Source organism: Perca flavescens, chromosome 19 (assembly GCF_004354835.1).
Source record: "Perca flavescens isolate YP-PL-M2 chromosome 19, PFLA_1.0, whole genome shotgun sequence".
In the NCBI taxonomy this organism is placed as follows: domain Eukaryota; kingdom Metazoa; phylum Chordata; class Actinopteri; order Perciformes; family Percidae; genus Perca; species Perca flavescens.
This window is the reverse complement of record NC_041349.1, coordinates 19,574,495-19,599,387: the sequence shown is the minus strand read 5'-3', so window position 1 is coordinate 19,599,387 and position 24,893 is coordinate 19,574,495. Positions and strand designations below refer to the sequence as shown.

General features: G+C 41.9%; 2 protein-coding genes and 1 long non-coding RNA gene across 8 annotated transcripts in view; 2 read left to right on the top strand and 1 right to left on the bottom strand.

The window, feature by feature from the left end:
- The window catches only part of rgs12a (regulator of G protein signaling 12a), a 42,079-nt gene extending 31,583 nt beyond the window's left edge, over positions 1-10,496 (top strand). For 2 of the 3 annotated variants that reach the window (XM_028606228.1, XM_028606227.1), the window contains exons 11-18: positions 201-386; positions 734-807; positions 926-1,052; positions 1,533-1,629; positions 1,942-2,003; positions 2,476-2,587; positions 2,790-3,341; positions 9,385-10,496. In XM_028606228.1, coding sequence (XP_028462029.1) covers positions 201-386; positions 734-807; positions 926-1,052; positions 1,533-1,629; positions 1,942-2,003; positions 2,476-2,587; positions 2,790-3,341; positions 9,385-9,671 — 1,497 coding nt within the window. In that variant the 3' untranslated portion in view covers positions 9,672-10,496. The remainder of the gene's footprint in view (positions 1-200; positions 387-733; positions 808-925; positions 1,053-1,532; positions 1,630-1,941; positions 2,004-2,475; positions 2,588-2,789; positions 3,342-9,384) is intronic. The other variant, XM_028606229.1, reaches the window with a different exon arrangement.
- On the bottom strand, positions 172-11,969 carry LOC114573971 (uncharacterized). Of its 3 annotated transcripts, none has more exons than XR_003695003.1 (3): positions 11,774-11,969; positions 10,793-10,857; positions 172-368 (listed from the first exon to the last, which is right to left on the bottom strand). It is a non-coding gene; the product is annotated as an uncharacterized LOC114573971 (long non-coding RNA). The 3 variants fall into 3 exon arrangements; XR_003695002.1 differs by lacking the exon at positions 172-368 and adding an exon at positions 5,915-6,758 and having other exon boundaries at positions 10,787-10,857; XR_003695004.1 differs by lacking the exon at positions 172-368 and adding an exon at positions 5,915-6,758.
- Positions 11,067-24,464, top strand: hgfac (HGF activator). 2 transcript variants are annotated; one of them, XM_028606230.1, is made up of 15 exons: positions 11,067-11,985; positions 12,073-12,528; positions 12,627-12,690; positions 13,073-13,166; positions 15,062-15,135; positions 15,238-15,381; positions 16,025-16,156; positions 18,003-18,113; positions 18,484-18,658; positions 19,337-19,434; positions 20,515-20,779; positions 21,713-21,852; positions 22,227-22,367; positions 23,048-23,190; positions 24,218-24,464. In XM_028606230.1, exons 2-15 carry the CDS (start codon positions 12,463-12,465, stop codon positions 24,389-24,391), a joined length of 1,821 nt encoding a protein of 606 aa, XP_028462031.1. In that variant the 5' UTR covers positions 11,067-11,985; positions 12,073-12,462; the 3' UTR covers positions 24,392-24,464. The 2 variants fall into 2 exon arrangements, with proteins under 2 accessions (XP_028462031.1, XP_028462032.1); XM_028606231.1 differs by having other exon boundaries at positions 11,067-12,258; positions 12,333-12,528.
- The last annotated feature ends 429 nt before the right edge of the window (positions 24,465-24,893 follow it).

Sequence of the window (24,893 nt, the reverse complement as noted above, 5' to 3'; positions counted from 1 at the left end):
AAATGATTTTTTTTTTTTATTTGTCAGCCCACTCGTTGTTTATGTATGGACTAAATCAGAGAGTAAAGAAAAACTAGATACAAATACAACTGAATATGTTTATTAACACTGGAAAGCCATAAACCAGTCCTTGTTAAAGTAAGCCTTTGACTCTTTTTTTTTTTTTTTTTTTCTTCTTCTCTCCAATCATTTATCCTTAGTCTGATAACCGTCACTCAGTATGGGAGCGTTCCCCCAAACATTGCACCGTGATGCTGTCCAACGGTTCCTGCTCTTCTGTCAGTCTTCGGCCCGGTGCCTCCATAAGAGAAGTCCTCCACGATCTCTGTCAGAGCATTAGCGTCAACATGGCTGCTGTCGACCTCTTCCTGGTGGGAGGGGAGAAGGTAAAGGGAGGCAGACACCGCTAACAAATGACAAATGCTAAAAACATCTGCTGCTAATAGATTACAGAGAACAGAATACTGCTGCAAGCACCTCCTTGAATGAATCAGTTTTATTATAAACCAAACGTTGGTAAATACAGTCAACTACACTTACAATTTAAACATGCTTTATTTTTGCGAGTACTTTGTGAAGAGGCATTGAGCCGAATTCAACCAAAGTGAATTGAAAAGATTACAGAGGAGTGAAGTGGACAATATGTCTTTTTAGTTGCTGTGTAAAGAGTTTACAGTATGGAGTGTTTGGGGCTTCATGTGTTGCTAATGTGTAGTTTCATTTTTCCTCACAGCCTTTGGTGTTGGACCAAGACTGCATGACCCTCAGCTCACGAGACTTGAGAGTGGAGAAGCGGACCTTGTTTAGGTATTAATAATAAATCAAAGTTTGCTTGGATCTGTCAATTTCCTTTTGACTATCACATTGTCTGTCTATGCTTTTATGTCCATGCTGACATTTACTTGTGCTCTTTCTCTGCTCGCAGATTGGACCTGGTACCCATTAACCGCTCCGTGGGGCTTAAAGCCAAACCTACCAAACCAGTCACTGAGGTCCTGCGCCCCGTGGTGGCCAAATATGGCCTTCACCTCAGCGATCTTGTGGCCAAAGTAGTAAGTTGTCCCCGGTGGCTACAATGCCTTCATCTGTTTGAAGTTCCTGTGTGTCCAGGGAGCAGCCTGTGCAGCGTGTGACAGTGCCACAGGGTGGAGTATCATGGTTAGGGGAGGGAAGCGACCGCATCCTTTTCCATCTCTACACGGTGGTTAGCACTCTGACTCAGCCCAGCCTCTGAAGACGGAGCACCAAGGCTATAATTAAGAATGACGACACTCCTCAAACATGCCAACTCTTTACTCCTCCCCTTAACCCCCACCAGATGATTTATTTTAGTCCCGGGGGTTTCCAGGCATTATAACTGTATTATACAGTAGACCCGGAGCTGAAAGATGGTTTATAAATAAAGCAAAGGCCCGTGAACTCAAATATCAGCCGTGAGCTCAATATGCTAAGAGAAATTGTAACGTCTTTAGACTTCTGCACAACCGGTGAAAATAAAAACGCGCTGACCATCAAATTGTGTTTCGTTTAAGAGCGGGGAAACTGAGCCTTTGGACCTGGGTGCCCCCATATCGACTTTGGATGGCCTCCGAGTTGTTTTGGACCGAATCGACCCAGCTTCAGGAAAAGGTAAGACCATCAAATACACTGTAACCCAATATTAAATACTTAATATTACAAACGAACAATACGTTGTTTTTCCCGCTGGAATCTGTAAACAACTGTTTGTGTACTGACTGGGTTGCTCTGGGTTGCGGACGTCATAAATGTAACTGCCAAATGCAAATAATGTCCACCTCTGTTATTCCATTGATTAACATATTCAAGCTTTGAAGAACATGTCTCTTAGGTCTAAAGTGTCCTCTCCTCTCTACTTTCTCCTCATCAATTTCTCAACCTGATGAATTTTTCATGTACATCTCTCTCTTTCTCTCTTTCAAGTAGACAAATCCAAGTCGTCCTCCCTAAAAAACCACCCTCCAACCAGAAATTTTTCTGCTACAGTAAGTACTCACGACATCTTTGTTCTCCTACAACATGTTGCTTAAAAAGTCCAGTGTGTGATGTTTTGTCCTTTTCTATTGCTGCGCTGCTTCCGCAACATTCAGTATCATTCACTAGCGGCCCACATTCATCTTTATTAACATTTACAATCTTTGACAAGCTTTAAATTGGTGGAGTTCCTGATTTGTTTGTATTCTTTGCCCTAACACTGCCTGTGGCTGACTTGCTTGCTCATATTTTCCATGCTTGAGTTATTATATATGTAGGCAGATAGAACTTGGTCCTAGATGCTAGCTAGCAAGGTCAGTTAAGACACAGAGCCAACAGATGAGACGAGGGTCTCAGTAAATCTGGACACTCTGCTCAGTAGGGTGCTTGACAGCTCATGCTTAGCCTCCCCCTTACAACCCCCTCCCCTCCTCCCATCCCTCCATCCCCTAACAGAGTGCATTGTTATTGTTGCATCTGCAGGGAGATGAGAGGTCAACACCAAAGGACTTGTCTGTGAGAGCAAGTGGACCAGACACAGCACTCCCAGGGGAAAAGAGAAAACAGAAAAAGATTAATATAGATGAAGCTGAAGGTAAATCCCTCTTTTCCTTCTTTCTCTTTCTCTCTATTTTGACTTATTGGTGGATGCCTCAGCTGTGCTTTGCCTCGGGACTAACTGTCAGCTGTGAAGCTGCTACGCTGCATGTTAAACCTTAACTAATCCTTTTTCTTCTTCAAGGTGTTCGTCAATTTGGAAAGTTTAATTGAGAGAACTTGTTTGATCTGTTTTGCAGAATTCTTTGAGCTGCTGAGCCGGGCACAGAGCTCCCGAGCCAACGACCAGCGCGGGCTCCTGAACAAAGAAGACCTGGTGCTTCCCGAATTCCTACGCCTAACCCCTCCCAGCTCCTCCTGCTCCGTCTCCTCTGACCTAGCATGCTCCACTCCTGACCGCCGGGAGAATGGCGTCTCCTCGCGGGGGGCCCTCACCGCCAGCCTTCGTTCGGAGAGCCTGGACTCCTCCCTCAGCTCCAGTGCCAATGGACACTCCGGGACCAGGCGGTGCCTGATGCCCCCTCCTCGCCATCAGACTTTCGGCAACTACCTGTCCCCCATCCCCCGGCCCTCAGACACCCGGCCAAACCTCCGCACCGTGGAGGAGGACACCCACAACGACTTGACCCTCGTGGGCGAGGGCGACATCAGCAGCCCCAACAGCACCCTGCTGCCTTCATCACCGTCCCTCATGCCGTCCTTCGACAGCAGCCTGCCTGAAGCCAACTTCACCCCGCCACCACCCTTCTCCAAGTCTCAAGACGCAGCTGGAGAGGGAAAGTCCAGTTCAGGTATTTCTAAAGTGTAACAAACCAGTGTGTTTGTGTGTGTGTGTGTGTGTGTGTGTGTGTGTGTGTGTGTCGTATGTGCATGTGTGCGCTCTATCCCCGGTGGTCTAAACCCGACCACCTTCGTGATTGAACTCCCTCTACGCTGACTCTGATGCACTTTAATGACAAATTGATACTGACTCTTTTTCAGTTTGCCGTTCATTTAAACAGATTTGTTTCATTAAACTTAGCATTGTGTGTGTGATTGATCTTAATTACACTCAGATCATCTTGTAAATAGGGATGTGTATATTTTGTTCAGTGAGTAACGTTTACTTGGATGTCACTTCCCACGCCACAAGTTGTTGGGTTTCGCCACATGACTGGGATGAGTTAATTCCAGGGAAATATTTACTTTTTTTGGGTGCATGAGAATGCTGATGTAACTGACTGCAGAGCTATATAAATATTAATAATATAATATATGCATAGTGCATACAGATCAATGATCAATATTTGACAGTACTGTAGTCAGTGAATGTTGTGCTGAAGATTGTAATTCAGAACAACCGAACAATTGAACGTGATGACATTAGCAGCTGTGTGTTTCCTGGCATCGTGGGGTCATTACGTACAATTAGAAAAACATCGTAGCAAACCAGACCCATGTGATTGTTTTACAGTGTTGGACCTGCGAATGCCAAACATCTCTCTCCATCCCACCACCTCGAGTTAAGGGCAATCCAACAATGTCAAAAAGCTGCTTCTCTTTTAACGCAACTCTCTAAAACCGGTGAGTCATTCAACAGTGTCAGCTCCTGCTGTAGCAATTTGAGCAATGGGGGAAAATAATTAGTCATCGGAGGACAAGTGCTCCTTGGTGCTGGTGACATTGTTGAATTGCCTTGTCATTCTTTATCTGGGTCATTCACTCCCTCTATAGATGCCTGTTGTAGATAACCACTGCCAATAAACTCTGTACCTGTGATTGAGTAGATCTAATAAATGTTAGAATTGGAAATCACTTTTGTCTGTCTTTTTACACGTTTGTGAGCTCAGATTCCCCCGTCCACCACCTCCTCCGCCGCCGCCTTCCCCCCCCCGTTCTCCTTCAGCTCTGTCTCATGTTGTCTTGTGGCTTCCTCCTCTCATCTGCGCCCACTCCTTTGTGTACTATTCTGCGTGCGCTCGTTTTGTGTGTTCTGCTCAGATTGCTCAGTGTGGCGTGTTTGTGCGGTGTCGTTAAACATTGCTTGGTCTACCTGCTTGGTGTATTGTTGTTTGATGGAGTCACTGCTCCCGTGTGTGTGTGTGTGTGTGTGTGTATGTGTGTGTGTTGCTCCAGCGTGGCATTGTGGATCTTTTTTTGAGTCTGTCTTCTTTCAAACTTGGGTTTTAAAAAAGTGTGGCGTTGTTTGTGCTGGAGTGTTGGCTTATTGTATATGATTATAATCCTCTCCCGCAGACGGATTTAATTTCCCGTCCATGTCATTTCCCCCACTCCTCCACTCCTGTATGTTTCTGAGATTTTAAGGTAAACAATCAAGTGGTGAATTGATTTGTATTGGTGATGTTTGTTTTTTCTACAGTAGACATTCTCAGAGTTGTCAGAAAAATAAAGCCAAAAGCTTTCTGTGTTCGGATATCCAGTTAGAGGAGATGTTATGATTCTTGACTTTAAAGACGATCCCAGGAAACCTTCTTTGAAACCATGTGAACTCTACAGAAAGAGAAGATTATCACGCTCAACATGTTTTTCCAACAACAAAGCTGGTGACGTGATGAGTATCTTGCACCTCAAAGCACTTTACGGAAGGTGCACAAACATGTTCTCTCTGACCTCGCTGCCTTAGCCCAGCTTTAATGTAAGGTGATGTATGTACACAAGATGATGAGGAAGGAGCGCAGCTCCTCCACAGGCTCTCTCCTCTTTTCTGGTTGCTAAGTGCATCAGCCTGATTCTTCCCACCACTGGGCGCCATGGTAACCTTATCCACGAGTTGACTGAGCTACAGATAGAAACTGTCAGTGCTGGTTTTCATCTATTTCTCTCTCTTTCTCCCACCTGCTAAACTAAACAACCATTGTAACATAGCTATGATTCAATATACCCATATTTCTAACACTGTTTGCCGCACGCCTCCACTTTTTTAGAGACTTTATGAAGTTGTTACTTTTAAATTCTGGTGGAAAGTCACGCTCAGAGGCTTAATATTGTGTAAGAGACAAACACCCACTGAATAAGTCAGAGGCCATCAGTCCAAACAAGTTAACAGTGGTTCAGTAGCAATTATGCTCTTTTACTGTGCCGATCTGCTTGATTTTGTCCCTCTCCAGTTTGTGTATTACTGTTGAACTGACGCCCTCTACTGTTCCGAGGGAATAAATAATTGCTGCTGAGGTGGATCAACATGTTCCTCAGACATCATTGCCACTATGCCGTAAATAATAAAGTACTAAAGAAAGGAAGAGGATAAAGTCCAGCTGCTTACTTCTTCTTCGCATGATGTGATGTGGATAAAAGAAATACTTTTTTTTTATTTTTATTCGGGTACTTTATTGTTTCCTCTTCTGCAAATTCACCAAACCGCACAAGTTAATTAATTAAAGGGACGCACTGAAATTTGTTTATAGATTTTAGGAAGTACATTTTCTCTTTCACTAAAAAAAAACAATATACCCTGACATCGGTATAAGCATTTGCATTTTAAACAGTGGGTCTATTGTACCAAAAGTGCTTCTGGTCTTGCAGGTAGTTGCATTTATTGGGCATATCAGGTATAAATTAACCGCTGATTAGACTGTTAAAATGAAAACCATTAGGCCTCTGGTCTGTATCCAGAAGACCAGAACTGAGAACTGCTGCCCAATATATAATAATTTCCTAATTATGGCTGTAATCACTTCTCCCTCTTTTGCAAGCGTTGGGTCCCTGGGCTTGGTTGGTAGGGATTAGGACGTCCACTAGGGGGCGACGTCACACAGGGTAACTCCATTCATACTGTATGACTGATTTGAACTCAATGCTGGGTGTTTTTAGTTTAGTCAGAAAGCTAAGAAATAAACCAGAATTTGTAGAAATGATTAATTCAGAAAGTTCATGTGGAAATTGCTTCCTTTTCCCTCTCTGCAGTGGGAGTTAATGGGACATCTACCCTAAGGCCAGGCTATCTACAAAAAGTGCTCTGTAATGACTCAGCAGTACACCTGAGGTACCATATGGCTTAGTTTTCCTTTAGACCCGTTTCACTTTCTTCCTCCTTGTGTGTCCGCTCCAAGCTGGCACCCTCTGACCCTGGGCCAGCCTTATCATCCATCTGTTGGTCGGAGGAGGAGGAGGGCTTGGCTCAGATCTCTGGCAGTCCGCCTCAGTGAGGACTGTTCGCTGGGTCCGTTCCAGTCTGGCTGGTCTGTCTTAGCTCCCGGCTGCTGTCATGTCTGTGGACGAGACTCGCCACAGGAGGCGTGGCTGTGTCAAGACATCACGTTTACACGTCACAGCAGAGTCGTCAAGCTTGAACATTGAAAACATGTTTGAAAAAGGTGTATGGGTAAATAATAATGAAGGCCTGAAGGAAAACACTTAGTCTAGTGAGGCGCTGGCTTATGGAGAAGGCAAGACGTCCAGAAACAGTGATACATAGAATTAGAAAAAAAAAAAGATAGTATTGGAGGTTCCCCTCCTCGCAAAGACACGAGTAAGCACAATCGGGCACATTTGAGTCATTTATTGTAAAATAAAATAAAAAGTTTAATTTTTGTGGTGTTATGGTGGCTCAATGGTTACAGTAGGACTTGTCTCCTCTCAGTATCAACATCTTAAAGTTAACCTTTAACCCCTTGTCACATTTCTTTTTTAATAACTATTTACAGACATGCACATGAGGCAAAAAGAGATTTTTACTTTCACACATACTTTCACATGTATTTTTTTTAAACATACATGTTGAACGCCTGAAGTGGTAAAACTATCCAGTATTTCAGAGGAAAATTGCAATTATAAACTAATTTTAGATCATAGAGGATCTTTTCATACTGCCTAAAATCATCTCCTGACCCTTAAGATATAGTGTGTGACTCCTTAGGGGGTTCTGGTACCCAGGTTGGGAGAGGATGGATTGAGTGATGCATTTATGACGTAAGATTCGTAGGAAATTCTACAAAGGCCAATTCATCACAATGCATCATCTAGCAGCTCTGCATACCAGCACTAATACATCACATCCTGTGGAAAACCCTGTGATGGAGATTTATGTTGAGATATCATCAATTATATCTCAATCTAATGGATGTCACGCCTTATTTGCCAAACACAAATTAAACAGTATTATACAGTAATGTATCCTTCCTTGAACTTCAGAGAAGACCATGACAGTTGTTAAAAAGTCCTTGAAAATGTTTTGTGTTCACCTTGGTGGTTCGAGTTGTGCCGTAGTCAGTTGCTGAGGTTTTGTATAAGGTCAGCTGTTGGAGCTCACAGGCTGTGTTTACATCTGAGCTGAACAGCAGTGAATCACAGTCAGCACAGTTAGGAGAGTGCGGTGTTTGAGTCACTCAGGCCTCTGTGTTTAGAGCCTGTGGGACCACAGGGATCACATGAGAGGTAGCGAGTTTATCAGTCACCATAAAGGCCATTTTATAGTCGTGCGTAAAATCGACGGCGTAGCCCCGCAGCCCCCTCTGTGTCTACGCTGTAGCCTGACGCGCACCTCTCGAAAAATGTAACTAGACCTCGCAGCGATGCTAATCGCCATCACTATCTCACTTCTCCCTCGCTCTAACACACTCCCCACACACACACGCATGCCGTCTCGACGCACACACCAGCGCACAAGTATAAACATCAGGCCACTTACATAGGCTACGGCGAGAGCTCTGCGTGGAGCCTCCGCACAACTGTAAAATGGCCTTTCAGTAATGCCAGCCTCCTGGAAACTTTGGCTTTTAAGCCCACCCAAGTGCACTTGCATGAGAAGAGGGAAATGTTGGAGTCACTGTGCCCAACACACCCTTCTTAAATGTGAGTTTAACATTTCATTAACTTATGTTCAGGGCCTTCTGATGAGGTCATGCAGCTCTGAATTGTTTGAAATGAAGCACAAGTGGTAATGTTGAAATATACCACATGTAACAACAAGTCAGTGAATTAATACGTTTAATCCAGTTGCAATTTTATTCAGATGTTTCCCGTGATTTGGCAAATGAGTTCAGTAAGTTTGAGCTGAAGCCGTTATGTCATAGAGTTTGTCTTGACAACAGCTGTCAGATTACACAAACATATTACGCTGGCATGTTCATTTGAGTGCTGTAGAGTTAAAATCCATGTGCAGTGTGCCCCCAAGCCATGGTTGACAAAGTTTTGGTTTCTTAGATCCTCTGAAATCTCATACAGTTGTGTGCTCAGCATCTGGTCATCATGCAGTCTAATGTCAAGTCAAGTGGGTTTTATTGTCAGTTCAACCATATACACTGTATTTAGTGAAACAAAACAACGCTTCACCATGGATCAAGTGGTGTTTCACATTTATATAAAAACGACATTCGAGACAGGCTTCAGTTAGTGCACACACATTATAGACTAAGGCAACGTCAGTCGCATGCAGGTCCACATGAGTCAAAGTTGCACAGTGATGGAACAAGTCTTTTGTATCTATGTTTATTCACTGTTCTATAAAAATATATATTTTTGACAACCATATTTGAAATGAAGATTGTTTGCCTGTTATTTTTAGCTGCAGTGATCAATATTCTTATATAAACAATGGATGAAATGACTGTGAAATGTGAACGGGTTCACTCAGTGACAAACCCACAGAAAATTATCTGAACGATATAATGTTGAACGTGTCTACTGGATGTGTAAATAGGTAACTATCTGGTTATAAGGTGATAGTATGTCAATACGTTTTTGCTGCCCCCAAGTGGCCAAAACAATCAATGAATGCAGCTTTAAGTGTCAATTTCTCATTGCCACCCTCATAAATATTCAAATAGGCCTCTTGGCTGTCCATATTAAATCAACTAATCTTAAATCTCCAATGTCTTTCTTTTTTCCCGTGCAAAGAGGGAGGAACAGAGTCAAGCTCCGACACCAAATCCCCCGCCGACAGAGCCGACGCTGATCAGATGGTTCAGGAGGTGATGGATGTGGAGGGGGTCCATCTAGAGGAGGGAACGCTGGAAACATCCCTGGGAGAGGACTCTGAGCTCAGCTTGAGCTTTCACGGCTACGTGGCTGAGCTGCGGCAGTGCCAGAGCAAGCTGAGGAATGCCCAGATGCCCCAGAACGGCCGCAACCCACCAGAGGGCAAGGACTGCAAGACAGACCTTTACAAGGCCACAATTGTCTAAAGGGAACCCCCACTGCTGCACTTTTTAAGCCTGAGGCACTGTATTTTGATGAAAGGGAATTAGTGAAACGCTGGGCTGCATGTACACTCAAAAAAAAAAAAAATCAATATTATGGTAACAGACATTGTATATTTGTTACGATTTCTGGCGTCTTCTCGTTGATTTTTAGTACTGGTTGTAATTTTTGGACAGTGATATGTTTTTGTTATGGTTTAGTTTAATAGTGAAGTGCAAAGCGGTTTTATTATGAGCCATGTTAGACCAAGGACAACCATGGAAGAAGCCTGATATGAACTTTTGGGTACTAGTTTCTAATTATAGGCATACATTACAAACAGTTTCTAAGTTGTAATCAATGGGTTTATTATAGATCCTAACTTAACAATAAGCCATAAAAATGAACTAAAGAGCTAACTAAAAAGTAAGTTATGTTAGTAAACAATATGTACAAGCCAAGGGATTAATCATTAATTAAACTATTAATTACAATTTAATGACTCCGCTGAGGAAGACTGTGAGATGCAGTTGAAAGTTCCAAAAAGTGGAGCTTGATTTTAATTTTTTTGTCAAACTACTGTTGCCCTATTAAAAAGTGCTACCCACTTTTGTTGGACCATACGTTAGACGGGACTGTTTTAGGATCAAAAGGGAAGCAAATCACAATGTTCTTGCATATTTAACTATTTCCTGTATATATCTTCTTCCTATGTTTTACGGATGATACATGAAGGTACCTTTGTTTCCTGTACTTCCTGCTTCTGTGGTTTTGAGGTTGTCCACATGTTGAATGATTAAAAAGATTTGATGGCTGTAATTCCAACAAAACTGAAACTTTTCTTTTGTACCTACATAGATTAATTCTGGTATTTCTGACAGCAGGGAAATCCTTACCATCCCTAACCTGTAGCCCCCTTGTAATAATAATAATAATAATAATTTAAATACTCCTCTGTTGTAGTTTATAACCCCAGTAGTTTATATTACAGCCCTGAATTCTCCTACTTGCCATATTTGACCAAGGCCCAGCTAAATGTATTTGCCAAGTATGTCCAAATTGTCAATAATTAACAGCATAGTTGTCTTAGTTGAACAATTCCTCTTTGAAAACACACTACCTTCACCTGGGGATTTGTTGCCAATGTGGACGTGCTGTTTAGTCATCCAGCCTCCTCTTCTAGTTGAGCATCTGGAGAGAGATTATTACAGATGGTGAAAATTAGAGGTTAGATTATGGCACTGGAGATCTTGTCTTGACACAGGCACAGCATGTGATTGCTGGAATGCTGACAACACATGGGGCCTATAAGTGGTTGGTTGGGCTAGGTCTATTCACTTTCTTTTCTTTTTTAAAGTACTGTCATTATTGAATTCTTCATTACAGTACTTACTTCCAGATCCTTGATACACCCCCAATTTGGATGTAACGTTATCTTATCTTAAAAAACTTGAGATATAACTCATTTGAATGTTTTAATGTCTAGAATGCTTCCACCCTCTGTGTGTTTCTCTGCCAGTAGCCGCTTTGGCACTATGTATGATGGGGCTATTAGGGGAGAGCACTTTTTACCTGTTTTAGGACTTTTAAAAATCCCGAATAACATCCCTTGTTGTGACATTAGTTACTTTTGCCTGGGTCAAATCCTCTGACAAGTAGTTACGGTTGTTATCAACAAATTGCAGGGGAAACTTAACCAACCAAGGTTTTCTAACTTTAGTTAGCTTATCGCAATTTAAGCTAACTTCTAAGCATGCTAAAATGAAAATGGCACAAAACTTTACTCTCTGTGGAATTAAATATTAAGTTAGCATGAGGGTAACATTAACAGTTTTAGCCTAGCTACCTAGATAATACGATTGAATTGCCATTTCGAGTTTAAAAATCAAAATTACTTCAAATCGCTGAGGAAATCTAGCTACAGTTAGTATTTCAGTCTGGAAGTGAACTAACAGCGTTAGCTGAAGTTAGCGTTAGGCTAGCTAACACTAACTAATGAAATTGATTTCAGAATTAAAATCGCTATATATGAGCGTAATCCTCTATCATGCTCTAGCTAGCTAAGTGTTGTAGTTAAATGTACCGTTATTGTATTGTGTTACAATACCGTAAATCGCTGGGTTGAATGCTATTTCTCAGGAACCTTATGCTAAACCCTTACAGCTGTCTGGAAACAATAATAGTAATAATAATAATAACCCTCGGCATATTGTTCAAGTGGTCTGAGAGAAAACTAGACTTCTGCACCTCCTCTTGGCTGTTTTTGGCTTTAGTTAATCTGGCCTCTAACGGAAGAGTTTGGTCTTTGGCCAATCACAGGTAATTTCAGAGAGACATCTTTAACTATAAATCAGAACAACCAGACATCACAGCTGAAGCAGTTATAAATGTTTATATGCGACCCAGGCAAAAATTAACTTCACACACTGGACGGTTCCAGAGGCTGCAAAGGAGGGATTTTGCAGCACCATCTCCCGGCCCGGCAGCCGCCTCTGCCTCTGGAAAGTTTTGGTCTGTCCTCTCTCCGTGGATAACTTGCAATGATAAACCGTGGGCGTCTGCAGAGAAGGTGTACAGGGAACACCAGCCGGGGTAGGCTATAGGATGCCTCAGAGATAGACAAGCCTAATGACGCAACGGATTTACTGACAGGATAATACTTGCAGGGTTTCCCACGTTTCCTATGACCAAAAGCAGGCTGAGGACTCGGAAACTGACAGCTATATAACGTAACACAGGCACACAGACCCTCTTCCGACTTCTGGAAACAAGCTTCTCCGGACACCAGAGACTAACATGCAAACTTTCATGATGGCATACCTTATATTACTTTCTTTACCTTTTGTTTTCAGTACACGGGCGGTAAGTTTAAACCATCCTACTCACCTCTGTGCCTCTTTTTCATCAATATTGCGGAAAAAGCCAGATAAAGTGCAATAACTTCTCTCCCCTGATTTCAGCGCATATTAGGAGCTGGTTATGAAACGGTCATCTCCAATGAGCCATACAAGGAGAGCCGGAAAGGTAGGTTTTACCTCTGTCCTGTGTTTGATTTAGAGGAGAAAAGAGGGAGGGAAAGGGGATGAACATTGGACTGGCAGTGAATGTGATATATTTACAGCTGTAGTAATAGAAAGTTGTTGGTGCAATATAAATCTAAAGCATGTGGGAGGGCGTGTACAGGTCTGTAACCTGCCTTATAACAGCATGATTAAACTTTCTGAGGAGAGGATCATGGATTTGCTGTCCTCTGATCAGATATGTACGGTCTGAGAAGTCCTTGTGTGTGAGGTACAGGGGGAAACTGCACAGATGTTTTTCAGGCAGTTTCTGATTTCACTTTTTTGTGTTTTGCCCATCTGTGTTCATTGGAAATCACTAACAAGCTGTGTTTTGCTGTTGCCAGTTCTTACTACAATGGGAGAAGAATGTACGTTCCCATTTCGTCAGGGTGGAAGGATTCATCATCACTGCCTCACCATCCTATCCTCAAAACCATGGTGAGTCCCTATTAGCCAGCCCGTCTGGGATCTACTGTTTATGTCACACAAACACACCACTAATGTGCGCGTAATCACACGAGTTACCACACACTCGCTTTAGACAAAGACCTGACAGGTACATATTTGGTTTTGTTCACACATTCCACACACCTTGTCTACGCCACACTCACACAGACCGCAGGTGTTACGTCACAGGTGAAGTAATGAGCTAATTTTCTTCAATAACTTGCTCATTGCTGAATCGTATGTGGGCCTTGTAATGATGAAACTAGAATACTGCTGTTATTATAAACAGCTGTTTTTTTTTTAAAGGTGACATCTTAAATCTTAAACTGTGACTATGGCTGTAGTTTGTAAGACATTTACTACTTACCTACAGTTAATCCCAATGGTGTATAAACAGCTGTCACAGTTTAAGTCCCCGTGGTGCTTTTTTATTGCTTCAGGTTGTGACATAGCAGCAAAATCCTCTTTTTATTAGATTTTTATTTTAGGATATAAAAAAAAACTTGCTGAAGGGCTTTCCAGTCATCAGTCCTTGGAATTGAGACAATAAGGGTGGGTGCCAGCAAGTTGAAGTAACATGAACGCAATTATATATGGCCCAACATCTCTGGTCCACCTACACATAAAGTTACTGCAATAAGACTGCGTGTTTTCGTGATGTGCTCATGAGCTCAGTGTTAAGATAGGTTTGTCATTATGAACTGCAGATTCAGTGAGTGTTGCTGATGTTTCTTGGATTAAAGTAGTGGATGATTTGACAGAGTTAGTGAGTGTCGGTTGGTAATGATTTAGAGAGATTTTCCTTTTTTTCTCAGAATCAAACTGGCCTAAAAAATGCAGCATTTCCATCACAGAGAGATTGTTAGAGCAGCTTGTCTGTAATTGTAGGTTTGAAATATGTAATTTAGGGGTGGATAAACCCCTCTCATATGGTATAGTAGTTTTATGTGACAACATCAGTATAGTACATTTTCAGAAAAATCTATTGTGAAACTGTTAATGGATAAAATAACCAGATAGTAACGTCTGTTTTTCCCTATTTTCTCATATGACAGTGTCCGACAAATCGGGTGCAGACATTGTCCCAAGTTGCCCTTTCACACATGTTATCACACAGCAGGAGATTGTCTGTGTCAGACACATTCTCACCTACTGGAAGTACTCCGTTTGGTTTGGGCGAGGGAAAGTGCCTGGGTGAAGCGTGCAGGAGGCAGGATATGACGCGTCATAAACAACCGACTCTCTTGCTATTCCTTCAATTTGTCTGGTGATTTTGGCGTCGGCCCTTACCAACAGAAGTTCCCGAATCGTGTCGTCTCTCCAGTCAAACATTTTCGTTGGCGTCTTTGTGTAAATGACCCTTCTTCTTCACCCTCAGATGTTTGTTTTCTTCCAGTTTTGCATCTGCTGCATGATAGAAACGTCCTCAACACGCCCACTCTATTCACGTACGGGATCAATCGGACATTAGACAGATGTGACGATGGTGCTAAAGGAAACGTCAGGTCATGAAAGTGGTACAGTAACAATTCATCCTGGGGGGGACATGAATGCCTGTACCAAATTTCATGGCAGTCAGTCCAAGTGGCAAACTGACCGTCTGAGATAGCCATCTATAAAGCAATTTTGCTAGCTTGGCTTAAAATCTGAAATTTCCATGAAGCAGTCCTACTCATTGATTTACTCACAATGGCCTCATACATCCTGAGTTGTTAAAGGGAGAGATACCACTGAATAAACGATATGACACAACATCTGACAGGTGACGAACTTCTCACGGTATTATTGTCATATTGCCCAACCCTAATTTAATTGCAAATGTTTCCAGTTTGTAATCCAGGTGACGAGCTGGTGACTGTATAATATTTCTGTCTCTTCTGTTGTAGGTGCTCCCTCACACATAATTTTGATCGGGACCGGCGGTGGGGCTTCTGTGCACCAGAGAACACTCAGCCAAATGGTTAGTTTACTGAACACGGTGCATTTCGGATAGTACAGTGTTTTATCATAATACTGTAATGTTTATCCTCTAACTGTGTTCTTCCCTGTTGATGTGTTTCAGTTTTTATCCAAACATCACGTAGAATCCTAGATCCATGTCGGCCAAATCCATGTCAGCATGGAGGCATCTGCATGCTGATCCCACAAAGACACTCGTTTGAGTGCTCCTGTCCTGAGAGCTTCACTGGGAGACTCTGTGAGCAGAGTACGTACATTATTATTATTATTATTATTATTATTTTATGAATGACAAGTATAATACCACTGTTGTGTTATGTGTGTCCTCCATTCAAACTTTTAAAATGTTTTAAAAGGAGTTATTGTGTTCATATCATACTGCACATTAGGCTGCCTACTGTCAATCACCTGACAGCCACAGACGAATAAAACTTGTCAGCTTACAAGACAGTGAGATGCATTTAAGAGCTTTGGAAAAAGCTGATAAGTAGACCTTAAGTGAGGTTATTATTATGTCATAAAATGATGGGGAAAAGCCTATATATGTTATTTGAAAATATTTCATGTGACATGCTTTGCAATAATAATGATGTGAAATCTTGTTTGTCCAACATCAAACTTATTATTTCCAAGAAGTTTCGCCTTTGGTTTCAAAGAAGTCTTTTATGAGTCATTTGTAAAGAGGTTTCACTCTACATTCAACGCCATTTAAAGCGCTCACAGTCAAATCTAAACAAAACCAAAAAAAAAAAAAAAAAAAAAATGGATCCACTTTGAATGCATCTTGCACAGCCCAGCCATCAGACTTTTCTCTACACGCTCCATTGAACTCTTCAATCTCCTCTCGGATTTCAACCTATTGCCTTTTACGTGTTTTGTCGGCTTTTCAGAGAAGTGCTATGAAACCGTACACCTGCGCCATTATGACATCGGAGAGTCTTGGGGACGAATTCACCTCCGTAATGTGGAACAGTGCACATGTGTGGCAGGGGAAATCCTGTGTGAAAGAGTTCAATACACAAGTAAGATGTGCTTTCAGCTGTTCTATTTTCAATTGTGTCTTGCTTTTGCTCTGGGGTCTGCTTTTGTTAAGATGATGAGAGATAAAACCAATAAGGGGATGTATTTACAATACCTTAAACACTATGCACTTCCACAAACTGTTGAATGGATTGTCAGTTAAGTGAACTTTGTTTACTCTACATGTAGTTAGAATTAGCTTAAGTGCACCAGACGCTGTGCATTTGTTCATACTTTAGATCATGTACACCTGATATATTAAACTAAACTACTACTACTAGACTAAAAATGGAGAATAGTGCAATCTAAGGAAAAAAGAAAAGTATCAGGTCTCCTCCTAGCCCAGAGACATGCTTTTCCTCTTTGATTTCAGCTCCGTAGTTACAAGACTAACCTTGCCATGAGAGAAAAGACAGATTATATGACTCACTGTGACTCAGGAATGGTGTTTTAGGACACGCCCCATGGGTCCATAAGGTGCTTTCATCTCAATGGGGGACGTTCATTGGCATTTAACAGATTGCTTGGCATAAAAGAGGGAATCAGTGAGGTAGTTCCATGCTCACTGAGCCGAAACAGTTTTTTGTCATGATGGTAGGGGCTTATCTGACAGTGGAACAACATCTGTCCTTAAAGCTGAATGCACCTGAATGTCCTTTGACTTGGCTTTCAAATGAAATTTGACTATATTTTCATTTTGTACTGAGATCAAAATTTTCTTTTGGCTCGTTCGAACTAAAAAGGGGACGATTTCGACTCCTCCACACGCCTCTGATCTTTAGATTACCCCAATGCAGATGTGACGTCACTCTTCTCCGGCATATTTCACAAATGTTGCAATAGATCTTAAGGGAATACTCAGGGTCAGATATACTATTTGTACACACAGGACCAGTGTGCACTGTACTTTTTGGATTTCACTTTTTGTTTGTTTAACCTGCATTGATTTTCTTCCCACTTGAGGGCAGCACAGCATGCTGAAGATATAACATTGACATACAGTGTTATTACCTTATAAAGTTGACATATTGGCAACCCGTTTCTTATTTACACAACAAGGAGACTAATTACTCAGGGAAATATCTGGCTCTTTAGCATACAGTCTATGCTCTTTAGCTGCTAAATGCTCCGATATTCACCAGCTAGTTTCTTACTTTGTCTGTCTGGTGTTTGGTGCTGGGCAGGTAGTGTACAGTCAGTTCATCAGCGCTTTTTTGTTGAAAACAGCTGCCTGCTGCATTAGGAAAACAACGCTATGAGAGCAGTGCAAGTAAAGAGCCAGATATTTCCCTCAGAAGTGGGTAGAGACAAGAAAGAAAAAAAAGAGTCAATATTGGACATTCATTAGGCCAAATCACTTATTGCAGGTTTACACCATGTGTAAAACATTACATTACATGTCATTTAGCTGTATGTCAGAGGTTTCATGTTGTGTCGAGCCTTCTTAGTGTTTTAAAAATGTTGATTTTGATGCTATCATAGTTCTATGATAGCATCAAAATTAACATTTTGCCCCTAGCACTCCCATTCAAAAGGCCATTTGACCAAAAAACAAAGTAAATCTTAAAAGTGCCGCTTCCGTCCTTTTAAACTAAAGTTTGATTCGGGTACATTCACAAAAAGACCCTAGGTTGCATTTTGGCGAGAGTTACGCTTTAAGTGTCTTGCTCAGGGACACATTGGTTGATGTATCGCAGTGGGAACTGAACCCAGATCCCTCACACCAAAGGCATGTGTCATATCCACTGCGTCATCACCACCCAAAACAGATATATTCTGTTATGTAGCTTACTAATATACACTATGTGTGTTGTTAAGATGTGACCTGGTTTGCCTTTATGTGTCCAGTGTGCCGTTCAAACCCTTGTCAGAATGACGGAACGTGTCGACTGATCACATCCACCGACAAGGAAGTGTGTAACTGCAGACATGGCTACAGCGGCCCATACTGTAGCTTAGGTGAGTAAAAGCAGGACTGTAGTGACAGGTAGTGATGTTCTTTATGTGTGCCCTCCTATTTGTCATGTATGCGTGTTTATGTAGTGCAAGTTCATGCACGAGTGTGCGTGATAATGGTTTGATTAATAATGGCAGGTGAAGACATGAGCAAGCAGCTATACTTGTACTACTGAAAGCATTACAGAGAGTTTTTTAGGACTTGTTCTGACTGGTTTTAGTGTGAAGGATAGAGATCTGTCATCACACTAGCAGAAATTGCCTGATCGCATTCCAATTATTTACATTCTTGTGTTATACTACGGAATCGATGATTGGGACATTTGTTTTGCGTGCTTCCATCTGTGGTTTGTGTGTATGCATGTGTGTGCAGAGCCAGAGACAGAGTGCTACAACAGCAGGGGCACAGGTTACAGAGGGCTTGTGGGCACCACGGTGTCCGGCGCCCGGTGTTTGCCGTGGAACTCAGACCTGCTGTATGACGAGCTCCATGTGGGCACGGTGGTTGCCTCGTCCCTCAGGGGCCTCGGGGAACATGCCTACTGCAGGTGTGTGTTGAGACATCCTGCTTTATCGAGTAGCAACATGACAAATAAAAGCTACTTCTAGTAATGCCACGAGTAGATTTTGTGTCAATATTGCAGTTGCTACAGTACCAACTGGCTTATCTGGAAGGCCAGATTTCCTTATACTTTTCCCCACAAATTCTACTTTGTAGAATTACTACTGCAATATCCAACTTCTTACCCTGATCTGGCCAAGCTGCCTGCTAGTCCTAGCTGTTATCTGTAAAGTTCATGTGCCAACATTTGTTGCTCATGTGGATGAGCCTTCAGACGAAGTCTACTCAGAGGCAACTATAAAACCAGCCTGGGCCTTAAAGAAGCACATGGTGAATCCAGCCTGTGTGTAATAAAAAAAACATATCTCCTCCTCCACATTTGCTCTTCTTCCATTTATTTCTGCTTTCCTCAGTCGTCGTCGTTGCTATAACTACCGAGCAGCCATAAGGCATGCCCACAGCAAATGGCATGTGCCCCAAAATGTCCAAAACATCTAAGAAAAGCCCATTTCAAGCAAACCTTGGGATTTAGGCACAGTTGCACAAGTTTGTGTGTCAGACTGTAAGCCATTTAGCTACTGTATTGAACTGAGTAATGTGTGGTGTTCTAAACAATGGTGCCATACCTACACACACTCTGTCCGCTGTGTTTCTGTGTGTGCAGAAACCCAGATGAAGACAAGATGCCGTGGTGCTACACACTAAATGACGCCACCATCTCCTGGGAGTACTGTGACGTCCCCTCCTGTGTTATGGCTGTGTGTGAGTAAATGCGGCAGAGGAAAGGAGTTTTGTAGTCCCGTGTATTCTGACTTAACGTATGTTAAAACATTTTGGCAGGCCAGATTGGAAATCATAGGGCATTAAAGAACCCAATTGCATCTGTTGCATTAGTTTGTAATGTAGTTAGTTTCATCACTGACCGGGCGTATTGATATACTTTGATGCTTAAAGCTAGTAGCGTGATATATTTGTTAGCTTGGCTAGACATATTGTCAAAACAGTTTGATTTTGCTTTCATCATTTGCTTCCACTGTTAATAAATTCTGGGCACTACTGAATTATTTGCTCTGGTCTTTCTATTAACTATTGGCCTTGGTTGTTATTGGTCTTGTTGTTTAGGTAAATCAAAGCCAAAAAAACCTTTTTCTTTATTTGTATCTTATCAAGGATGGCATATTCACTTAGCTGTCCTTATTATAGATCCCTATTTGAACATTAAACTCATCATTATAAAGTATGAAAAGCGAAGACTGTTTACCAAGGCCACTCGCTGTATTATTCCATATCTTCATTCTCTCAGCTTTGATTATATTACACAGTCAGCGAAACATTCCAAACAGCTCAACACCTCATTCAATGTCTCCACTTTTAATTAGAAGACCAGTGTTTGTGATAAAAACAGAAAGCTGAGAATACAGCTAATCTCTGTTGAGTCACGCTGCTCTGAAAAGTTTAATTCAGCCAAGTTGACTGGTTTTGGCAGAGCGCTTTTAAAAACGTGGGCTAGATGAGATAAGGAGAAATAAGACATGACTCACCTTGCATCAACATGTCATGTCAGGTGCAGTCAAATGTTTATGCGTTGAGTAGGATTTAACACAATGTCATGATGCCAGGGGTATGCACAGAATCCACAAGCTTGTCCCATCTGCTGTCTCCTCCTCAACATATGATTTTAAGGAAGAGGTTTTTCTGTAACATTATTCAGCAGAGGTATATTTAGGTAGTGTGTTAGCAAAATATTCTAGCTGTTAGACCGGTTTGTAGTTAGGTTGCTGTAGTTCTTGTTTAAAAAAATGTTTGAAATAATCATGCACTTTAACTTGTTTCCTCATGCAGCTTCTTCACGAAGGATTGTCCCATTTAATGGCCTGCCCAGCATTACAAAATCTCAGCACTCTATGCCTCCCAAAAAGCCTGTGTGTGGAAAAAAGAACAAGAAAAGGTTACCGATATCCAGGGCGCGGATATTGGGCGGAGTCTCAGCTCTGCCAGGTAATCACCCCTGGATGGCAGCCATTTACATCGGACAGTCAGACTTTTGCGCCGGCACCATGGTCTCCTCTTGCTGGATTGTCTCTGCGGCTCACTGCTTCTTCCGCAAGTATGTCATGAACCCGCTTAAGCTGCAATGGATGCCGATATTTGTATTTATGTCACTGCAGTAAAGGCAAAAGGTTTTGTAGCCCTTTTGAGTCAACATACTTTACATAATGTAACTTTCACCAAGTGCCTCTGAAACTCTAAAACTCTAAAACTCTAAAAATAAATGTTATGTCCTTGGGAGCCCTTTTCAGCCCGTCTGTAAAAGGCTGAAAACACTCAGTTTGAGTCAGCAATGTAAGAAACATAATCCTTCAGAAAACATGCATATATCAGGGGGGAGTGTTATTTTACATAATTTTGTTTTTACCTCAGCTGAACAAGAGGTCCCAAATCAAGAGGTATGGGATTCAAAGACTCCTCAGCATCACAGCTTTATGAACACACTATATTTAATATTATTTTTTGGGGGCTTTTTCCCTTTATTTTATAGTGATAGTGGATAGACTTGAAAGGGGGAGAGAGATGGGGGATGGCACGCAGCGAAGGGCAACAGGTCGGATTCAAACCTGCGCCGCTACAGGCCTACATGGGGCGAACGCGCTTACTGGATGACCTAGAGGCTGCCCCGAACCCACTATATTTAGACAAGCATCCAGTTCGAGGAAAACCTAAAAACGTCTCAGGCGCAGATGCTGTTTACATGCATGTGCATACATGTCAGCAAACAGGCATCTGTTGCCATTGTACAAGTTCAAAGATCTTAAGCTAAAACATTAACATCATTGAATTGGACTTCATCACTAGCTGTGATGGAAAAGCCATCTTACTTGTATTTTAGAAGGATACAGTAAATGATCTCTGCAAGGCTTTCTTTAAACTATTAAAGAACTATTATATATATATGACAGATGGACACGAGTATTAGGAGTACATACTTGCACATACCATACCATACAGCACCATGGACTGATAATAGTGTGTCTTCCCTTAGCCCCCTGGAGTCTCAGCTTCGAGTGGTGCTCGGTCAGCAGAAATTCAATGTCACGGATCACAACACCAGGACTTTCGGAGTGGAGAAGTACATCTTTCCTAAACAGTTCTCAGTGTTTAATCCAACACTACATGACATTGGTAAGCATTAAATACACAAATGCACACACACACACACACACACACACACACACACACACACACACACACACACACACACACACACACACACACACCAGTGACTCACATGAACTAGAAGACCTCCTGTCCCCATTCAGAAGCACACTTAAGAGCCCACTCTGTGTGCACAGCTGTGCATCATTGAGCAGCTGTGTCCCTGTGCTCCCACCCATTTGAACACATACACACACACACACACACACACACACACACACTGACTGTAGGGTCTGGGGTTTTCATTGGGCAGCGGAGTCTCCAAGTCTACCACTTGTTTCATCGTTTTTTTTGTTGTTGTCTCTTTGCCCGTTTCATAACATTGCGTTTCTGTTTGGCAGTTCTGATCAAACTGGCGAAGCAGGACGGGAAGTGTGTGAAGAGAACCCCTTTCATCAGACCCATCTGTCTCCCAGACAAAAGCATGACGTTCCCCGATGGGTACTGCTGTACTATTAGTGGCTGGGGACACATGTATGAGAGTGAGTGATGAGGAAATCATGGCAGTAATGTGTCATCATGATAACACCTATCTACATTCATACACTGGAACAGACTGTATATTTTTGGGCTTTTCTTTTGGGCATGCATCTCTGCTCCAGCCTTGCTGTTGGCTAGTTGGTTTGTGTACAACACACAGAGTGGACGTAAACAGGCAAGAGGCTGTTTGTTGCCAACTGCGGCAAAAAACCCCATTTGAGATGCATATTATGAATGTGCTGTATACATGTCCAAAAGATTTTCCTAAAACCTGAAAAATATTGTTATAACCCACTTCTTTTAATTGGAAAATGCTACATTCGAAATAAGACCTAATTTGGAATATCCAAATGGAACATGCTGTTTAAATGCCCCATATCAAATTCGACATGATGACAGTGTAAGTTGTTCCGCCCTAACAGATAACAAAGCTAACAGGAGAGTGCGAAAAGATGTCAAGTCAAACACAGTCAGTTCACAGCCACACAGTTCTGAGAATCAGGCAACATAAGTGACCACACCGGGTGGGTGAACTGTCAGTGTATTGGGCCCTAAATACAACTAACTGAAAAATCAAAATAATAGTAAACATTTAGGGCTTTCTTTTTTGTGTTTTGGGGGGGATTCAGGTTAAAAAGGTTTTCTTGTAACGCAATACGTTATTTGTGCTTTATTTTGACAGAGGCACAGGGTTACTCTAGTCTGCAGGAGGCTGGAGTGAGGCTGATTCCTCACGACACATGTAGGAAGCCAAATGTTTATGGCAACCATGTCACTGCTGACATGGTTTGTGCGGGGCTCAACGGCTGTGTCGACGCCTGCCAGGTAGGAAAACATTTTGAGACGAATCGTGATTATTAAATCCAAGACTGCCAAGTGGATGGTTAATGTCCTACTATTAGAAAAAAATAAAAATAAACTCATCTTTTTTTTCAAATTCATTTTTGAAAACACAAAGTCAAGGGATACGTACACGCACACACATATACAGTACATACACACACATAACCATATACATATACTTCAATACAAAAGTGTTCATTTATGCAAAAAAACAATTTACATCCCAACATGAATTGACCTATGTCGACTTCCAATGTTTTAACTCAAGCCTGCACCCTGATTCAAAGTATACACCCACTTTCAAGAATGTGATTCTGTTCTTTATTCCTGTTAACATCCCTTTAAACAACCCACTGATATCTCACAAACAAAGCACCTTAGCTAGCTCATTTAATCTGACATTATTGGCATTTTAGTTAGGCGTCAGATCAAGTGTGTTGACCATAACCCATTACCTCTTTTACTCTTCACTCTCAACAGGTTGTGTTAGCAAGCTAAAATGATCTTAATGTAAGAATTACTTTGTTTTAATTTACTGATCCATACACACCGAGACTAGGTTGAATTAAAACTTACGAGAGTTGGAGCATACAGCTCCTATTTTTGTTTTTGTCTTATTGCTTATTGCTGGAGTATTGGAAATTACAACTGATCTCAAAGTGTAAAATAGACTGCCAGAGCCCACGTAGTTGTTGACCTCCCTTGACTCGGAAAGGGTTGATATCAGAAGACTTGAGATATGAGAGTAATGGAATAGCACAAAGATGGCAGCAGGGATTCCCCTGAGTAAAGTGCAAGGGTCTGAAAACTGCAGAGATGTCTGCAGCGCCAGACTAACTACTCAAACTGCGGTGTAAAATATTCTAGCTCCTTCTTCTTAAATTAAATGTCACAGTTATCTGTTTACCTCATGGGTAGGATGCAAGTTTTAGTAATTAGGTTCCAAGTGGGTGACTTAGCTGTTTGCGTGACTCCACTTTGATGTGCATGTATGTTTATGTTTCCCCAGGGTGACTCTGGGGGCCCTCTGGCTTGTTCGAGGAATGATGTCAGCTTCCTGTATGGGATCATCAGCTGGGGAGAGGGCTGCGGCCGCTCTCAAAAACCTGGTGTTTACACTAAAGTAGGGAACTATATCGATTGGATCAATTCAGTGATCGGACACAAACCCAAGGCTTCATAAATGGACATTACCTGGACATTAGTTTTTAATATATGAAATATTGTACTATATTGTATTTTGTTTTTATGTGTAATGCTTGTGGAAGTTTATAGGTTATATATTTTTTAACTGTGAAACATGTGACTGAATAAACCTTTACTGACTTGATAAAGCCTTTTATTTATATATAAAATAATGGTCGTAGCATTAGTGATGTGAGTGAGTTTTTTTTAAGCAGAATTTGCATTTTGCTATCTTGGTATTTTGGAGCCAGAAGAGTGACATATTTGCTGCGGAGGATGATGTGGCTAAGCCAAAAATGGGGCTAAGCCCATTGTTTTACATAAGTGATATGGCTAAGCCAGTGTCATGTATGGTCCATATGGTCTCAACGGTGCTGCGGTAAACTAAACGCTGACTGCCGGCTGACACGAGTCATCCAGTGGGAGACTTACCACGGACCTCCGGGCACTGGCGCTGTTTATCTGCATGTACGGCAGTACACAGAGCTGGTTAACAATTA

Bases quoted from the DNA above. Each gene is read 5' to 3' on its own strand.
- hgfac (XM_028606230.1), top strand. From the start codon at position 12,463: ATGCAAACTTTCATGATGGCATACCTTATATTACTTTCTTTACCTTTT. The intron at 15,136-15,237 runs GTTAGTTTACTG...GATGTGTTTCAG, and splicing joins AGAGAACACTCAGCCAAATG to TTTTTATCCAAACATCACGT. The intron at 23,191-24,217 runs GTAGGAAAACAT...ATGTTTCCCCAG, and splicing joins GCTGTGTCGACGCCTGCCAG to GGTGACTCTGGGGGCCCTCT.